The following is a 16,435-nucleotide window of genomic DNA, read 5'->3' as shown; positions in this document are numbered from 1 at the left end:
ATTATTTCTATAGCACTTTACACAACCATGGTGATGGTGACCAAAGTGCTTAACAAAAAACAGTACTTAAAATGACAATAGGTTAAAAGCAAGAAAACACAACATAATAGCACAAATAAAACCAGAAATGTCACCACATATTTACGTACTAAAAGCTTGTTGGAATAAAAAAGTCTTAAGCTTCGATTTAAAAGGGCCAAGTTCAGTAATCTGACGCAGATCAAGTGGGAGCTTATTCCAGAGTCTAGGTGAGGCCGCAGAAAAGGCACGGTCACCCCAGCGTTTATATTTAGTCCTTGGAACAGAGAGCAGGAGCTGGCTGTCTGACCTCAAAGATCTGGAGCGTGCGGGGAAACTTAGCATCTCAGTTATATATAAAAGAAATATAATAATAGAAAGAGGAGAATGGACAAGATGGCGCCGTTGTACGTGGCTTGTCGTCTGTCTCTCCTCAAGTTGTTACTTTTTGTGCTATTTTTCTTGACTTTTGTTCAGATTGTGTCATCACTGTTTACTTATGACCGCCAGACACTTTTAAATATTAATTCCATCGTGGGAAAAGTACCGTTTCGTGACCTTTATGGACGATCCAAGACTTTTCCTCCACCTCACCTGGCATCCATACCTCCATTTCTATGGAATCCTTGTGTTGTGGTCGCCCGCAGCAGGCGCCGTCGCAGGAGACGCAGCAGGAGGAGTGGGTTGCTTGTGAAGCTTCGGGATCACTTCGCCTCTTCTTCATTCCAGTCTTCGCGCAAGATTCTCAGGAAATACAACTTTGTGGACATACGATGCCCCATGGAATATTCATACAGCTGGTTACGCGTCGTGGATACGGACACCGGCAGCGGCGCATTTCCTGGTTATCGGCGTGCAAAGATCTGTAGGCGTGGCAGGGTTCAGGAGAACCTCCGCTCCTTTGGCCGCGCATCCCAGGATAACAGCCAGTGCTCCATCCGGATGGCTCTTCTGAACACTAGATCTGTCATAAATAAAACTTTTATTCTCCACGATTTCTTCTGCGCAAAGTTCTGTTTTTAAATGACAGTAAAACAGAATGGATTTTATTTGGTGACAAAGATGCAACTGGCCTGGGAAATTTGGACATTAACTTCAGTGACTGTGTGAAAAACCTTGGGGTGACCTTTGATAAGGCTTTACACTTTGACAAACATATTGCCTCTGTTGTCCGGTTGGGATTATTTTATTTACGCCTTTTAAAAAAGGTCAAAGCCTTTATAAATCGTTGCGACCAGGAGAAAGCTGTTCATGCTTTTATCAGTTCTAGGCTCGATTATTGTAACGCTCTGTATGTCGGTATACCACAGTCATCACTGAATCGCCTCCAGCTTGTACAAAATGCAGCAGCGCGCCTTTTAACCAACACTCCTAGATGGGACCACATCACACCTGTTTTATTCTCACTACATTGGCTCCCTGTCCGTTTTAGAATAGATTTTAAACTTTTATTATTTGTTTTTAAAGCTCTGAATGGCCTTGCTCTTCCTATAAAAAATTATATATTCTCCTCTTATATATATATATATATATATATATATACATATATACACACACACTATATATATATATATATATATATATATATATATATATATACACATATGTATACACATATATACACACATATGTATACACATATATGTATATATATATTCATATATATGTAGTTATAGATAAAAATATATATGTATATAAATTAAATATCTGATGAACCAGATTCTACAAAAACATCTAAATTTTTATAGGTTTTCATCATCATTTGATGTATTTGCATTCATTGTGTCTACTTTTAATGTTCATTTTAGATGTGTGGTTTTCTTTCTTGTTCACATATATACATTTTATTTTTAACTTTGCTTTAAAGTTCCTGTTTTGTGATTTGTACATTTGTGGGTTAAAATAAAGTTGAACTGAAGGTTGTCTCTTTTCTTTAAGCATGTTTGAGGGAAATATTCCTGAGATCCAATAGTTTTGTGTCTTTTTGTGATTTTCAGCTGAGTTAACAGTCATTAAAGTGAAAACAGGATTTCATGATGAAGCTGGCACCGTTTATTTTATTATTTTTTTAATCTTCAACGCTAAAAAATATATATAAAAATTATTTTTTATGACCAGCTCTGCTGGTCTCACACGATCCTCTCCTCCGGAGACAGGACGGGCAGGCTCATCTTCCCAGCTCCGAGCTCAGCTGGTGACTCGCAGAGGCCGTTCCAAGACCCCAGCCGCGTGTAATCATGATGGCCTGACACGCGCAGAAAGGCGGACAGAGACGGGTCTGTGACTAACGGTGGAAGCGATTTTAAAAAACATTTTACGTGTAAAAAAAATAATAATAATTTTTAATCGCTTCAGCAATTTTTTAAAACATTTTTTGTATAAAAACAAAATATAATTTTATTTAAAAATCGCTTCCACCGTCCGTCCCAGACTGTCCAGTCCGCCTGACTGCCGGGTGGGATCAGGATTCAGCCTTCATGATTACGCGCGGCCGGGGTCTCGCAACAGCCATCAGCGAGTCCCCATCTCCAGCTTCGCAGTGACCAGCAGAGATCTGAGCACACAAGGCTGGTATCCGGAACCTGAGCCTCCGAGTCGGCACATCGAAGGATCTTCCGCGGTGACCAGTGGAACTCGGAGCCGGGGAGATGACGCCCTGCCCGGCCTGGCGCTCCGAGGCTCCGGGGGGAGGATCGGGGTACATCAGCAGAGCTCCATTCAGCTTGCTCTGAATTATGTTGTAGGCCACCAAGCACAAAAAACACCAGCACATCAGCATTAGACCAAGATGTTGTCAGTATTGTTTTTAAAATCTTTAAAATAAGTCCAGCCGCTGCTCCAGTCTGAGAAATTGCAAATGGCGAATCATTGTTTTGAAAAGTTTCTGAAGGATCCAGTGACTGCGCCCCCGACCAATCAGTGACCGACAGTGTTCTGACGACACATTTTAGTACCTCTTCGTTCGGGTTAGAACCACAAAGCCAAGGGTACTGAAAATAGTAACAGGTGCTAAGTACCGGTACTAATGGAAAAGCCTCGGAACCGGGCCAAGTAGGGTCCAGTCGGCCCGTACCGGTACTAACGGAAAAGGGGCATAAGTTTGTTTCACTTTGGAGTAAGCTGTTGGGGGATGAATCAGTTTTATGTTGTGCGTTTCCTTGACTGATGAAGCTTTTCGGATGGAAGGTGAAACATTTCAGAAAAAAAAAAAAAAACTGTTCAGATGACCTGACTGAAAATTGTTGGATTGCATACCTGGATTATTGAGCATGGACTTTGTTGTTTTGAACCACTTTGACATGATTGTCGACGAGGAAGAGGGCCGGCAACAGAGGAGGGGGCGTGCCAAAGACACCATCTTAGCACCAACATAACTGGTTTGTTCCACTTTGGAGTAAGCTGTTGGGGAAAGAATCAGTTTTGTTTTGTGCGTTTCTTTGACTGATGAAGCCTTTCGGATGGAAGGTGAAACGTTTCACCACACACAAAAAAAAACTGTCCAGATGGCCCGACTGAAAAATGTTGGATTGTTTGATTATTGAACATGGACTTTGTTGTTAATTTAAACAATTTTTCTGCTGTATTCTTCTGAATTACTGAGCCACGTGGACAGCTATGACACACGTCTACTTTGGGATGCACCTGTCGTCGTGGATGCACAGCTGAAAGGTGCATAAGATCGGAGCTGAGGGGGTGTTTGTTCTTTCATGGCTGTAAAAGAGCATTTAAACCCGGTTTCTGCCTCATTCTGATTTATTCAGACACGGACCGCTCTGAGAGGTCTGCTTTGGGATTTCACCCATTTAGGTTGTTGGCCACGCGCGTCCGCTGAGTGCAGCAGCTGAATGAACGTCCATTTGGGCAATGGGTTGCTTCCTGGCAGTACAGTCCCATCTGAAGTTTAACTGAATTTTTACCTCTTTCAAAGCCGGTCAGCTCGCAGTGAAATGGTCGCGTGTGGCTGGTGGATGTATGGCAGGCCATGTTATCATATAACTGGATCGTTAACAAGACAGGCACAATGACCTGGTCAGCCATGACTGACAGTAGAACGAGTAGACCCTGTGCATGTTAAAAGACATGGGTTCTCTGGGTTCATGGGAGACACTGCAGACAGTCGTCTCTACACAGGATTACTCTGAGCCTAAACTTTACAGAACAAAGTCCTTGGTGGTTAAAGATGGACGGCAACCCTTTCCTCCATCAAACAAAATGTTGGAGAACAAAAAGCTCTCTGCGGGGCGGCCGTGATCTTCAGGATCTGCGGGGTGACCGTGATCTTCAGGATCTGTGGGGCGGCCGTGAACTTCAGGATCTGTGGGCGGCCGTGAACTTCAGGAGCAGCAGAACTTACAGGAAGACATCCTAAAATCCACAACAGCCAGTCCAAATTTAGCCTGACGAATGACTGAAACTAAATATTAACCAATAAAGACTGTCCTTCCAGTCAAACATGTCTGTCCTCATGTGACAGGGACACCAGACCAGGTGGACGGAGACAACGATGCACAAACATTGGCCATACTCGTCTGTCTCTTCAGGAAGGGTTCTCATCTGACAAAACAAAAAGCTGAACATCTGGCATCAGTTAGCATTTCCTGTTGTACACATCTGTTCCAGGCCCTTACGCTGAGACTTCCTCACTGTGCTGCACCATGACAAGAAGCTGTGCTGAGCTTCATGCACTCACAACTAGTCCTGTCACGATAACAAATTTTGCTGGGCGATTAATTGTCTCAGGAATTATTGCGATAAACAATAATAAATGGACTGTAAATGGACTGTACTTATATAGCGCCTTTCCATCTTATTTCAAGATACTCAAAGCGCTTTACACTACAATCTGTGCCCTCATTTACCCATTCATACAGCATTCTACTAGATTTCTACAAAGCTAATTGAACAAATTATTCTAAAGAGACTAATCGGTGCTAATGTTTTAGATCACATTCATACACTGATGGGACACACATCAGAGGCTATGAGGGGTTCAGTGTCTTGCCCAGGGACACTTCGACATGTGACTGCTAGTAGATTCGAACCTCCAACTCTCACATTGGAGGACGACTGCTCTAGCCATTCAGCCACAGCGGTTTGAAATTTGACAATAATTAGTAATTATAGTCAAATTTAAGAAGAAATGTTGGTTAATTTGTTTGAGTGTATTTTTCATTCATTAATTCTTTTCATTCATTCAGTTTGGAGTTTATTACCATTGTTTGACCATTGGATGGCAGTATAAGACTGTTTGAACCGAAGGATGGATAGTAAGGGAGAGAGCAGCGTGTCTCTTTAAGAAAAATGGGAGGGAGGCCCCTTGACGTGACATGGGCTGTCCCTCCTTCCTGTTTTTCAGTTCTCAAAATGGTGGATGCTCGGTGTGGTTTGAGCTCTTTAGCATAACATTTTTCACACAAAGCTTTTAATAAAAATAAAAAAAAAAACTTCTCAGCTTCTATTTGCAGAGAAAATCAACTTTTTACACAAAGTATCCTGATGCATGCTCAATAATCCAGGTAGAAAAATCTAAAAAAGTTAAATCTGGTCCTCTGGACATTCAAAAAAACAAAACAAAGCAAATCAACAAAAAAATGTAGAAACGTTTCATCTCTCATCCGAGAGACTTCCTAAGTCTGAGGAGCTGTATTCAGCTCAGTCTCTTAAATAGCACCGTCTCAGAGTGGATCAACCAGTTTTGCTGCTGACAACCAAAACCAGCTGATCACATGCTCAAGAAGGACCATCAGCCTAACAATGGATCATTAGCACACTGATGGCTGTATACTGTTCACAGAGGGCTGAGTGATACTAGCAATCACAGCATTGTAAGAGGGGGACAGTTGAACCCGGAGGCCTCCACCCCTGTTTAACGATGGACGATTTCTTTTCACAAAGATGGCCTCCTTTACTCCTCTCTCAAACCATCGTTCCTCTCTGTCCAGGAATTTTTTTTGAATGTCCAGAGGACCAGATTTAACTTTTTTAGGTTTTTACACAAAGGCACAAGTTTCAAACGTGAATTTTGGAGCTTCAACAAGACGGAGGTTTTTTTCCCCGAGGTCGGCCTGTTAGCTTAGCTCATAGCTTAGCTTCTCGGCTTAGCTGTTTTTAACAATCCAAAAACATGATTTTGGATGGTTAAACAGATTTTAAAGAGAAAAGAGAAAGGGAGGGGTCAGTGAAGAGCACCGGAGTTGAGCTTTTTGTCATCCAGTGTGTTCAGTAGAAAGAGAGAGGCATGAAGAAATGACAAAGCTGATAAATGAAAATGAGGTTTCTAATTTTCATTTATCATGCAATTTATTGTATATCGTGACAGGCCTACTCACAAACTGCAGTTTTTCTGTCGTACACTTAGCCTTTCTAACACGAGAGTTGGGTGTTTCTCTTCGGCAATCGCTTTACCTTGACGGGGTTAGCGGGCATGTTGCCCATGAACTGCGTGCTGTAAGGGTAGTCCAGCATGGCCATGAGGGTGAAGGCGTTCCTCAGCAGGCCGTAGAGCTGGTGCACGTCCCGCTCACACGATAGAGGCTGACACAGGGAAAATCCTGCCTGGATGCGTCTGTAATCTGGCTCCAGCAGAACAACAGAAAAGATTCTCTTTACACCAGTTAGATCACCTTGTTGTTTGACGAATGACCCCAATGATCTCAGCTTTGAGGTTTACCTTTGTGATCAGCTAGTTCTTTCAGCCGATTGAAAGCTCCTCTCACAGCATCTCTACATTCAGGCGCAAACTTCTCAAAGTCCTGAGGGTACAAAAACATTTTCCAATGTAAAAAAGTGAGATATTTGCAGGGACCATGTTTTTCCTTTTACAATCTCCTCAAATGAAAATGCCTCTGTGGCTCTAAGAGAAGGCTGACTCACGGCTGTAACATCTTGGAAGAACTGTCTCGAGTCTCCGAGCCCAGCAGTGGACAGGATGGGGGCGCTGGCTGCCAGAGCTCCAGCTACAATGTTGGGATATCGGAGTCTCATATAGGCAGACAACATTCCTCCATAACTGCATGGAAAGAGAGATGTCTAAAGAAAGCAGCTCAGACACAATGTCTTAATGGAAAAGATCATGTCAGTCATCAGGCTGAAAGGGCTGAGTGTCATTAAAAACTAGAGGGAGCACAACTAAACTATCCTGACATCAACTCACTCATCTTTAGACATTTAGCCAAGCTAGTGCTGCAGAAAAGATCCCCAAACATCAGTCCCTCTTGAGTTATCTGGAGGGTCAAGACATTCAAGCCATCTTTCCAGCAGGTCTGGGTCAGCCCCGAGGCCTAGGTCCAGGACGGCGTGTTATAACACCTCTCTCAGGAGGCAACCACAAAGCAAGATGTTCAAAGGATTGGCAGTCCAGACACTCTGCAGGAAGTTCATTTTCATCAAGATCAATTAGTCTCAAAAGTAGTCGCACAAGTGTACAAGAGTTGTACTGTATGTGTAGGAAAAGATTCACAGAAACATAAACACTTTACACTAACTAGTGCATCTAATGCTGACCGACCTGTTCTGAACCCACACTGCTAATCACCAACAAGCTCTCTTTGTTCCAGGATAAACAATCTATTGACCAATACAACAATGTTCAGTCAGGTCATCTGGATAGTTTTTTTTTTTTTGTTGAGAGACGTTTCGCCCTCCAGCCGAAGGACTTCATCAGTCTGAGAAGTCCCAAACAAACTGTTTTCCGCAGTACACTCCTACAGTTTGCTGGTGATAAGATGGTTTCTAGGGGCTGTCCTCTCCCCCGTCGACTCCTACCAAGCTGCCACAGCCAAAGTGGTTCAAGACATCAAGGTCCATGCTCATTGTTGGATTTTTTTTACCTGGATGTTTGAGCATGAACCTTAATGATCTATTGACTAATATTTTCTCCATCCAGTTACACGTGTGGGATGTTAAAGCTATCGGCGTATAATTATTCAGGTTTGAAGGATCCATCCCTGGCTTATTAAATGGAAATTTTTTTTGCCCTTTTCCACCTATTTGGAATAGTACCTTCTCTCCATCCATTCAACCTTTATTTACACAGGTTAGTCTCTTTGAGCTTCGAGGACTCATTTACAAGAGAGACCTGTTTTAACAAAGAACATAGACGAGGTTTGTTCTTTGTTTTTAGTGAGTCAAATCAGCTCTTCTCATCCTGAACATTTCATTGCACTGTTAACCTTGAATATGACTAAGCACTTGAACTTGAGGTACAGACAACAATAGACAATCATATAAAACATATAAAATGAACAGTAAATAGATTAAATAAAAACTAATCAAAAACGGCTAATTATAAAGCGATGTAAAATATTAAAAACAGAAACATGTCTGCGTTGGTTTTTGCCTCCATATTTTATCAGAGTTTCAGAACTAAATTTAACAAGTTCAGGAAGCTGACAGAACATGGCAGTTTGTCTTTCCCTGAATATATTGTACCTTTTATTACTGTTTTTAGTTCTTTCATATTTATTTATTCATCTAATGCTGATGCTGAACTTCCTTTTTTCTTTCCTACATCACTAAATTCTTTGAGTTTATGTTCTTTCTGCTGCCTGTGTACATTTCTGAGATGTTCCCCACTGTTTACTACAACAAACATTTCACCCAGAATATCAGTCTTATCTTTCTTTAACACCGTTATGTCCTGATTTGTAACCAGTGCTGCCATTTTAACTCTAATTCTTTAATCTTAAACACTGACCAGACATTTTGTAGATGGGCACTGCCTAGTAAGGCAGCCACCTATTATTATCTGCCTAACAAAGATTTCTTAACTTTACATCTTATTCTTCCATCAACTTTATTGCAGTATGAACTACAATGAGTACTCCACAAATTCTTACTGAAGTGTATCCTGGAAATGTGAAATATAACATAGATTTTAACAAAGTCTCTTGAACACAAATTACATTTGCTGTTGTGTCTAGTTATAGCTTTTCAGCTCTTGTCCATAGGCTGTTAAACTTCTAGCATTCCAATGACGTAGATGGACAACTATAATTAATGTTTCCATCCTTTTCTTGAACATTTTCTGTTGCTTCAGATAACCTTAATAGGGAATTGATCTGGTCTACTTGTATTTCTTTCATATCAAAAAACTTTCCTTTGAAGATTAGGAGGAAGGAAACGTGTCAGGAGACAGAGGGAGAAGAGGAAAGTCAAGAATGTAGGACTGAGGGTGGCAACTCTAAATGTGGGGACAATGACAAGCAAAGGTAGAGAGCTGGCTGACATGATGCAGAGAAGGAAGGTAGATGTTTTATGTGTCCAAGAGATCAAGTGGAAGGGCAGCAAGGCTCACAGCATTGCATCAGGGTTTAAACTGTTTTACCATGGTGTGGACAAAAACAGAAATGGAGTAGGGGTGGTCCTGAAGGAGAAGTTAGCACAGAATGTAGTAGAAGAAAAAGAGTGTCAGATAGGGTGATGTGCCTGAAGGTATAAGTAGAAGGTCTGATGCTAAATGTTGTTAGTGGTTATGCAGAGGAGAAAGACACATTTTGGAAAGATCTGGATGAAGTGATAGAGAATATTCCCAGGGAGGAGAGTGGTGATCGGAGCAGACCAGAATGGACATCTTGGTGAAGGAAACAGAGGGGATGAGGAAGTGATGGGTACGTTTCTGTCAAGGAAAGAAACCAGGAAGGACAGATGGTGGGGGATTTTGCCAAGAGAATGGAAATGGCTGTAGTCACCACTTATTTTCAAAAGAGGAAGGAACATAGCGTGACCTATAAGAGTGGAGGAATGAGTACTACATTCTGTGTAGAAGAGAAAACCTGAGGGAGATTGAGGACTGTAAGGTTGTGAGAGGGGAGAGCATGGCCAGACAGCATCGGATGATTGTGTGTAGAATGACTGCTGTTGTGAAGAAGAGAAAAATAGTAAAATGAGAAAAGAAGACCAAATGGTGGAATCTGAAGAAGGAAGAATGTTGTGAGAAATTCAGAGAGGGGCTGTTAAAGGCTCTGAGTGCTAAGAAAGAATAGAAACAGCCTTTATTGTCCCACGGATGGGAAATGCAAGTGTAACAGCAGCAACAGCAGCAACAGATAAAAAGATAAAAAGATTTCACACAAAAGTTCCCTAAATGTTAATAAACAATACAATATATAAGAAATAAGATAAACAATATCAATAATAATGTTCAATATGTATTGGAACATTGAGAATGGCAGACTATTTACAGTACAGTATTATAGGCAGAGTGTGTACTTTAGCAGAGGTCAGCATGTATTTAATCCTTATTGAGTTTGTTGGGAGCAGTGATGGTTGTAGAGTCTAACAGCTGCTGGGAGGAAGGACCTGCGGTAACGCTCCTTTGTGCATTTAGGATACAGTAATCTGTCACTGAACGAGCTGTCCAGTTCAGCAAGCTTCATGCATGGGGTGGGAGACGTTGTCCAACAATGTTATTTTAGCTAGAGTCCTTCTGTCTCCCACCACCTGCACTGGGTCGAGGGGGCATCCAAGCACCGAGCTGGCCTTCTTGATGAGCTTATCTAGCTTCTTCTTCTCAGCTGATGATAAGCTGCTGCTCCAACACACAACACCATAGAAGATGGCTGATGCTACTACCGAGTCAAAGAAGGTCTTCAGGAGCACCCCCTGCACTCCAAAAGACCTCAGTCTCCTCAGCAGGTAGAGTCTGCTCTGACCCTTCCTGTAAAGTGCATCAGTGTTGTAAGACCAGTCCAGTTTATTGTTCAGGTGAACACCCAGGTACTTGGAAGAGTCCACGATCTCGATGTCCACACCCTGGATGTTCACCGGGGTCAGTGAGGTGGGTCTGTGCCTGCGGAAATCCACCACCAGCTCCTTAGTTTTAGCAGCGTTGATCAGGAGGTTGTTCTGCTGGCACCAGTCCACAAAGTCTTGAGTACGCTGTCTGTACTCTGAGTCATCCTCACCTGTGATGAGGCCGACAATGGCAGAGTCATCAGAGAACTTTTGCAGATGGCAGTGTGGGGAGTTGTCTGCAGTGTAGAGGGTGAAGAGGAACGGTGCCAGCACAGTTCCCAGTGGGACCCCCGTACTGCAGACCAGCATGTCAGAGACACAGCCCTGTGTCCACACATACTGTGGGCGTCCAGTGAGGTAATCCAGTATCCACTGGGACATGTGGTGATCCACTCCTGATAACTACAGATTGTCCCGAAGTAGTCCTGGCTGGATGATGTTGAAAGCACTAGAGAAATCAAAGAACATGATCCTCACGGTGCTTCCAGGTTTCTCCAGGTGGGTCAGAGCTTGGTGCCTGAGGTAGATGATGGCGTCATCCAATTTAATTCAGTTTATTTATATAGCGCCAAATCACAACAAATTGTCTCAGGGCACTTTACAGAAACATTCACATACATAAAAGCCAATTAGTAAAGTTCTCTATCTAAGGAATCCAGCAGACAAGTACTAAAGTTCTCTATCTAAGGAATCCAGCAGACAAGTTGAATCTTGGCTTCCATCCTGAGCAAGCACAATGGCAACAGTGGAAAGGAAAAAACTCCCTTTTAAAAGGAAGAAACCTCCAGCAGAACCAGGCTCAGGACAAGCGGCCATCTGCTTTGACTGGCTGGTTGAGAGGACAGGAAGGAGAGACAGACGAACACAGAATGGTAGGTGCAGGTATAGGTCCAGGTGTATCTGAAAGACAAAAGAACACATGTTAAGGATAGAAAAAATAATTACAAATACAAAACAGGTTGAGCAGAGTAAGTAAAGACAGTAGCAGAGTGAAAATTGAGGTCAGTTTGTCCTCCAGCAGTCTAAGCCTATAGCAGCATAACTAAGGGACAGCTCAGGAACCCCAAGCCGACCCTAACTATAGGATTTAGCAAAAAGGAAAGTCTTAAGCCTAGTTTTAAAACTGGATAATGTGTCAGCCTCGTGGACAGAGATTGGAAGTTGGTTCCACAAGAGAGGATCCTGATAACTGAAAGATCTGCCTCCCATTCTGTTTTTGTAAATTCTAGGAACCACAAGTAAACCTGCAGTCTGAGAGCGAAGTGCTCTGTTAGGAAACCATGGAACAATAAGATCTGTAATATAAGATGGAGCTAGGTTGTTGAGAGCTTTGTATGTTAGAAGTAAGATTTTGAATTCTATTCTGGATTTGACAAGGAGCCAATGGAGAGAAACTAAATCTGGAGAAATATGATCTCTCCTACTAACTCCAGTTAAGACTCTGGCAGCAGCATTTTGGATCAACTGAAGACGTTTTAAAGACGTATTTGGACATCCAGATAATAAACCATTGCAATAGTCCAGTCTAGACATGACAAATGCATGGACCAGTTTTTCTGCATCATTTTTAGATAAGATGTTTCTAATTTTAGCGATATTATGCAGGTGGAAGAAGGCAGTTCTAGTAACGTTTTTAATGTGGGGGATAAAAGACATGTCCTGATCAAAAATAACACCAAGATTTTTAACATTAGAGCTGGAGGACAGATTAATGCCATCTAAGGAGGGAGAAAAACTGAAAAATTAATTCCGAAGGTGCTCATGTCCAAAAACCTAAACCTCAGTCTTGTCTGTGTTCAACAGGAGAAAATTGAGGGTCATCCAGGTTTTTATGTCTTTAAGACATGCTTGTAGTCTAAGTAGCTGATTGGATTCATTGGGTTTAATGGACAAATATAATTGTGTGTCATCAGCATAACAATGAAAATTTATTCCATGCTGTTTAATAACTTTACCTAATGGAAGCATATATAAAGTAAAGAGTATTGGCCCAAGCACTGAGCCCTGAGGAACTCCATGACTAACTTTGGTGTATGAAGAAGATTTATTATTTACATTTACAAACTGGAATCTATCAGATAGATATGATTTAAACCATTTTAGAGCTGTTCCTGTAATTCCAATATCATATTCAAGCCTCTGTAGTAAAATATTGTGATCAACTGTATCAAATGCAGCACTGAGGTCTAACAGGACCAGTATAGACACAAGTGCATTGTCTGAGGCCATGAGAATATCATTAGTGACTTTTACTAGTGCTGTTTCTGTGCTATGATAAGCTCTAAACACTGACTGAAACTCTTCAAACAGATTATTTCTTTGTAGATGTTCACGCAACTGACCTGCAACTATTTTCTCTAGAATTTTTTAGATGAAAGTTAGATTAGATATAGGTCTATAGTTGGCCAGAATTTCTGAATCAAGATCAGACTTCTTAAGTAAAGGTTTAATTACAGCAACCTTAAAGCGCTGTGGTACATAACCATCCATTAAAGACAAATTAAGTAAATCCAAAATGTGGACATTAATAAGGGGAAATACCTCTTTAAACAGTCTGGTTGGGATGGGATCTAGCAGGCATGTGGATGGTTTGGATGAAGTTATTATTTTTGACAATTCAGAGAGCTCAACAGGACAAAAACTGTCCAAACATAAATCAGGCTCTAGTGAAATTTTTAAAGTTGCCTCATTTGACAGGGGACTAGAGATAGTAGAAGGAAGGATGGTTTGAAATTTCTCTCTAATTGAAATAATTTCATTTATAAAGAATCTCATGAAGTCATCACTACTTCTAGTTGCAGGGATACATGGTTCAACAGAAATTGGACTTTTAATTAGTCTAGCAATAGTACTAAACAGAAACCTAGGGTTATTTTTATTCTCCTCTATTAAAGATGAGTAATATATAGTTCTAGCTTTACGGAGAGCTTTTTTTATATGTTAGCAGACTATCTTTCCAAGTTAAATAAAATTCTTCAACATTAGTAGAGCGCCATTTTCTCTCCTGGTTTCTAGATGCCTGCTTTAAAGTACGTAACTCAGAATTGAACCAAGGAGCCAGTTTCCTCTGATTGATTACTTTCTTTTTCAGTGGAACAATTTTATCAAGTGAAGTTTGCATTGAAGTTGTAAAATGATCAACTAGATGATCTAAGTCACTGTTCTCTGATGCATTACTCTGCAAGACAGAGGAAAAGATTGATGGAAGAGATTGTTTAAATTTGGTTACAGCATTTTCTGATAAGCGCCTGCTGAGATGAAATTTACTCTCAGTGACTGTGTAGTCATTTAATGTAAACTCAAAGGTCATTAAAAAATAGTCGGACAGAATAGGATTTTGAGGAACTTTTACCAAGTCCTTAATCTCTATACCATAGGTCAGAACTAAATCAAGAGTGTGATGATAAGAATGAGTAGATGTGCGGACGTTTTGGGTAAAACCAAATGAGTCTATTAAATTATTAAAGGCTATGCTTAAGCTATCACTCTCAACATCCACATGAATATTGAAATCACCCATTATGATGATTTTATCAGTATTTAATAGTAAGTCAGTTAATATTTCTGAGAATTCAGACAAAAACTGAGAGTAAGCGCCTGGTGGACGATATATAACAACTAGTAAAAGTGTCTTTTCTGATTTCCATTTTGGATGAGAAAGACTGAGGGACAGTGATTCAAAAGAATCATAACTAATAACTGGCTTGGCATTAATCAATAATCCTGACTGAAAAATAGAATCTACTCCTCCACCTCGGCCAGTTATTCTAGGAACATGAAAATTTAAATAATTAACAGGAGTGGATTCATTTATACTAACGAAATCCTCCTGTTGTAGCCAAGTTTCTGTCAGACAGAATAAATCAATATGATGATCAGTTCATTAACTAACAAAGTCACACACCGAAGCAACATTAATTTTAGTGACCTCCGATTGGCGTAACCAGGTGTCATTACCGCCGGCATGAATAACAATCTTACTGTATTTAGCCTTAGTCAGCAGTTTCAAATAAGATTCTATGTCACCCACTCTGGCCCCCGGAATGCATTTGACTATGGCCGCTGGAGTCCCTAAAGCCACGTTTCGGACTATGGAGCTTCTAATAACCAGGGTCTGCTCCTCAGCGGGTGTGTCACTGAGCAAGGAAAATCGATTAGAAACGTGAACGGGTCAGTGGTGAACTGGGGGCTTAGCCTTAGCTCCGGACCGTCACCCAGCCGGCCTGGGGTCCCGGCTGCTCGGGGTCTGCTGGAAGACCGCTAACGGGAGCTAGCCTCTGTGGTTCCGCGCTGTCTAAGGGGACCTGGCAAGCTACTGGTTTTTCTACAACGCGGAGCCGAGTTTCCAGTTCAGACAGCCTCTCCTCCAAAGCTACCATAAGACTACATTTGTTACATGTACTACCACTAAAGGAGGCAGAGGAGTAACTAAACATCTGAAACATGGCGCAAGAGAAAACAGAGGAAGCAGGGAGAAAAGCAGCAGCCATGCTAAGCTAACGCTAGCAGGAGCTAGCAGAGCCAAATACACCAATAAAAACCGAGAAGTGTTGAAAGATAAGAGGTGTTTTAAGCACTATCCAACAGTAGATAAACAACTGTACTAAGTGTGTTTGTGAACTAGAATGAAAAACTGTGCAAAAGACAGATAAATCCAGAAAACAGAGACGACTCGAGCAAACAATTCACTCGAGCTACCGACAGACAAACAGGAAATGACACAATACGTCTCACCACGAACGTGCAACGTCACACCACAGGGAGGAGCAGCCTCAGTGCACAGATGCCAGGCCGGTAGGCAAACTGCAATGGACCCAACAAAGACCTCACCAGGTGGCGCAAATGGTTGAGGGACAGTCTCTCGAGTGTCTTCATCAAATGTGATGTCAGTGCCACCGGCCTGTAGTTACTGAGGTCCTTGGGATGTTTGGTTTTTGGTACCAGTACCACACAGGATGTCTTCCACAGTTGTGGTACTTTCCCCAGCCTCAGGCTCAGACTGAACATAAATTCCATGATGCCACACAGTTGATCTGAGCAGCACCTCGGGAAGCTGGAGCTAATTCCATCTGGACATGCAGCTTTACGCACCTTGATCTTTCGCAGCTCATTCCTCACCTGAAGAGTTGAGAGGGACAAGATGGAGGTGGGGGAAGGGTGCTGTGAGGTGAAGTTTCCTGGAATGAAGGGGGAGGCTAATGGCTGAGAGGTGAGAATTCCTGAGAAGAGTAGTAAGAGCCTCCAAATGACTGGGCTACTACAGCAACAGTAATTAGAGAGACAGGTAGGAAGGTACTTGGCGTGTCATCTGGACAGAGAAAGGATGATTGTTAAGAGTGCGCGGGGAACCCAGATGTTATGAGACCCAGAACGAGGCAGACCCAGGGGAAATACAAAAGAACAGTGTTTATTATGTACAGTGAAATAATAGCGCCCACAAGCTGCTTCACAGAGGCTCCTGGAAAGAGGGACGACAGGTTAATAGTTGTCCAACGGGGAAGGCCAGAGTGGTTTGTTTAATGAGCGTTTGTCCTTACAGTCCAAACCCGAAGAGGAGAGCTGGTCCTTCATTCCAAGGAGAGCGAGCAGCAGAGGGAAATCCAACAAGGGTCCAAAGGGGAACGAGGAAGGCTGGAAACTGGAGGCAAAGAGGCACGAGGAATACCTGACAGGCCAAGGGATC

The 16,435-nt window shown here is 42.0% G+C and overlaps 1 protein-coding gene across 1 annotated transcript in view; it reads right to left on the bottom strand.

Annotated features, from left to right (window-relative positions):
- Window positions 1-16,435, bottom strand: part of LOC119413691 (dipeptidyl peptidase 2) — a 36,255-nt gene that overhangs the window by 9,981 nt on the left and 9,839 nt on the right. The window contains exons 3-6 of the mRNA XM_037680746.1: window positions 10,739-10,807; window positions 6,892-7,027; window positions 6,689-6,770; window positions 6,424-6,590 (exon numbers count right to left, since the gene is read on the bottom strand). Coding sequence (XP_037536674.1) covers window positions 6,424-6,590; window positions 6,689-6,770; window positions 6,892-7,027; window positions 10,739-10,807 — 454 coding nt within the window. The remainder of the gene's footprint in view (window positions 1-6,423; window positions 6,591-6,688; window positions 6,771-6,891; window positions 7,028-10,738; window positions 10,808-16,435) is intronic.

Source organism: Nematolebias whitei, chromosome 8 (genome assembly GCF_014905685.2).
Source record: "Nematolebias whitei isolate Nwh7 chromosome 8, NemWhi1, whole genome shotgun sequence".
Taxonomy (NCBI): Eukaryota; Metazoa; Chordata; class Actinopteri; order Cyprinodontiformes; family Rivulidae; genus Nematolebias; species Nematolebias whitei.
Note: the sequence above shows the minus strand (reverse complement) of the source record. Positions and strands in the feature narration are given on the sequence as shown.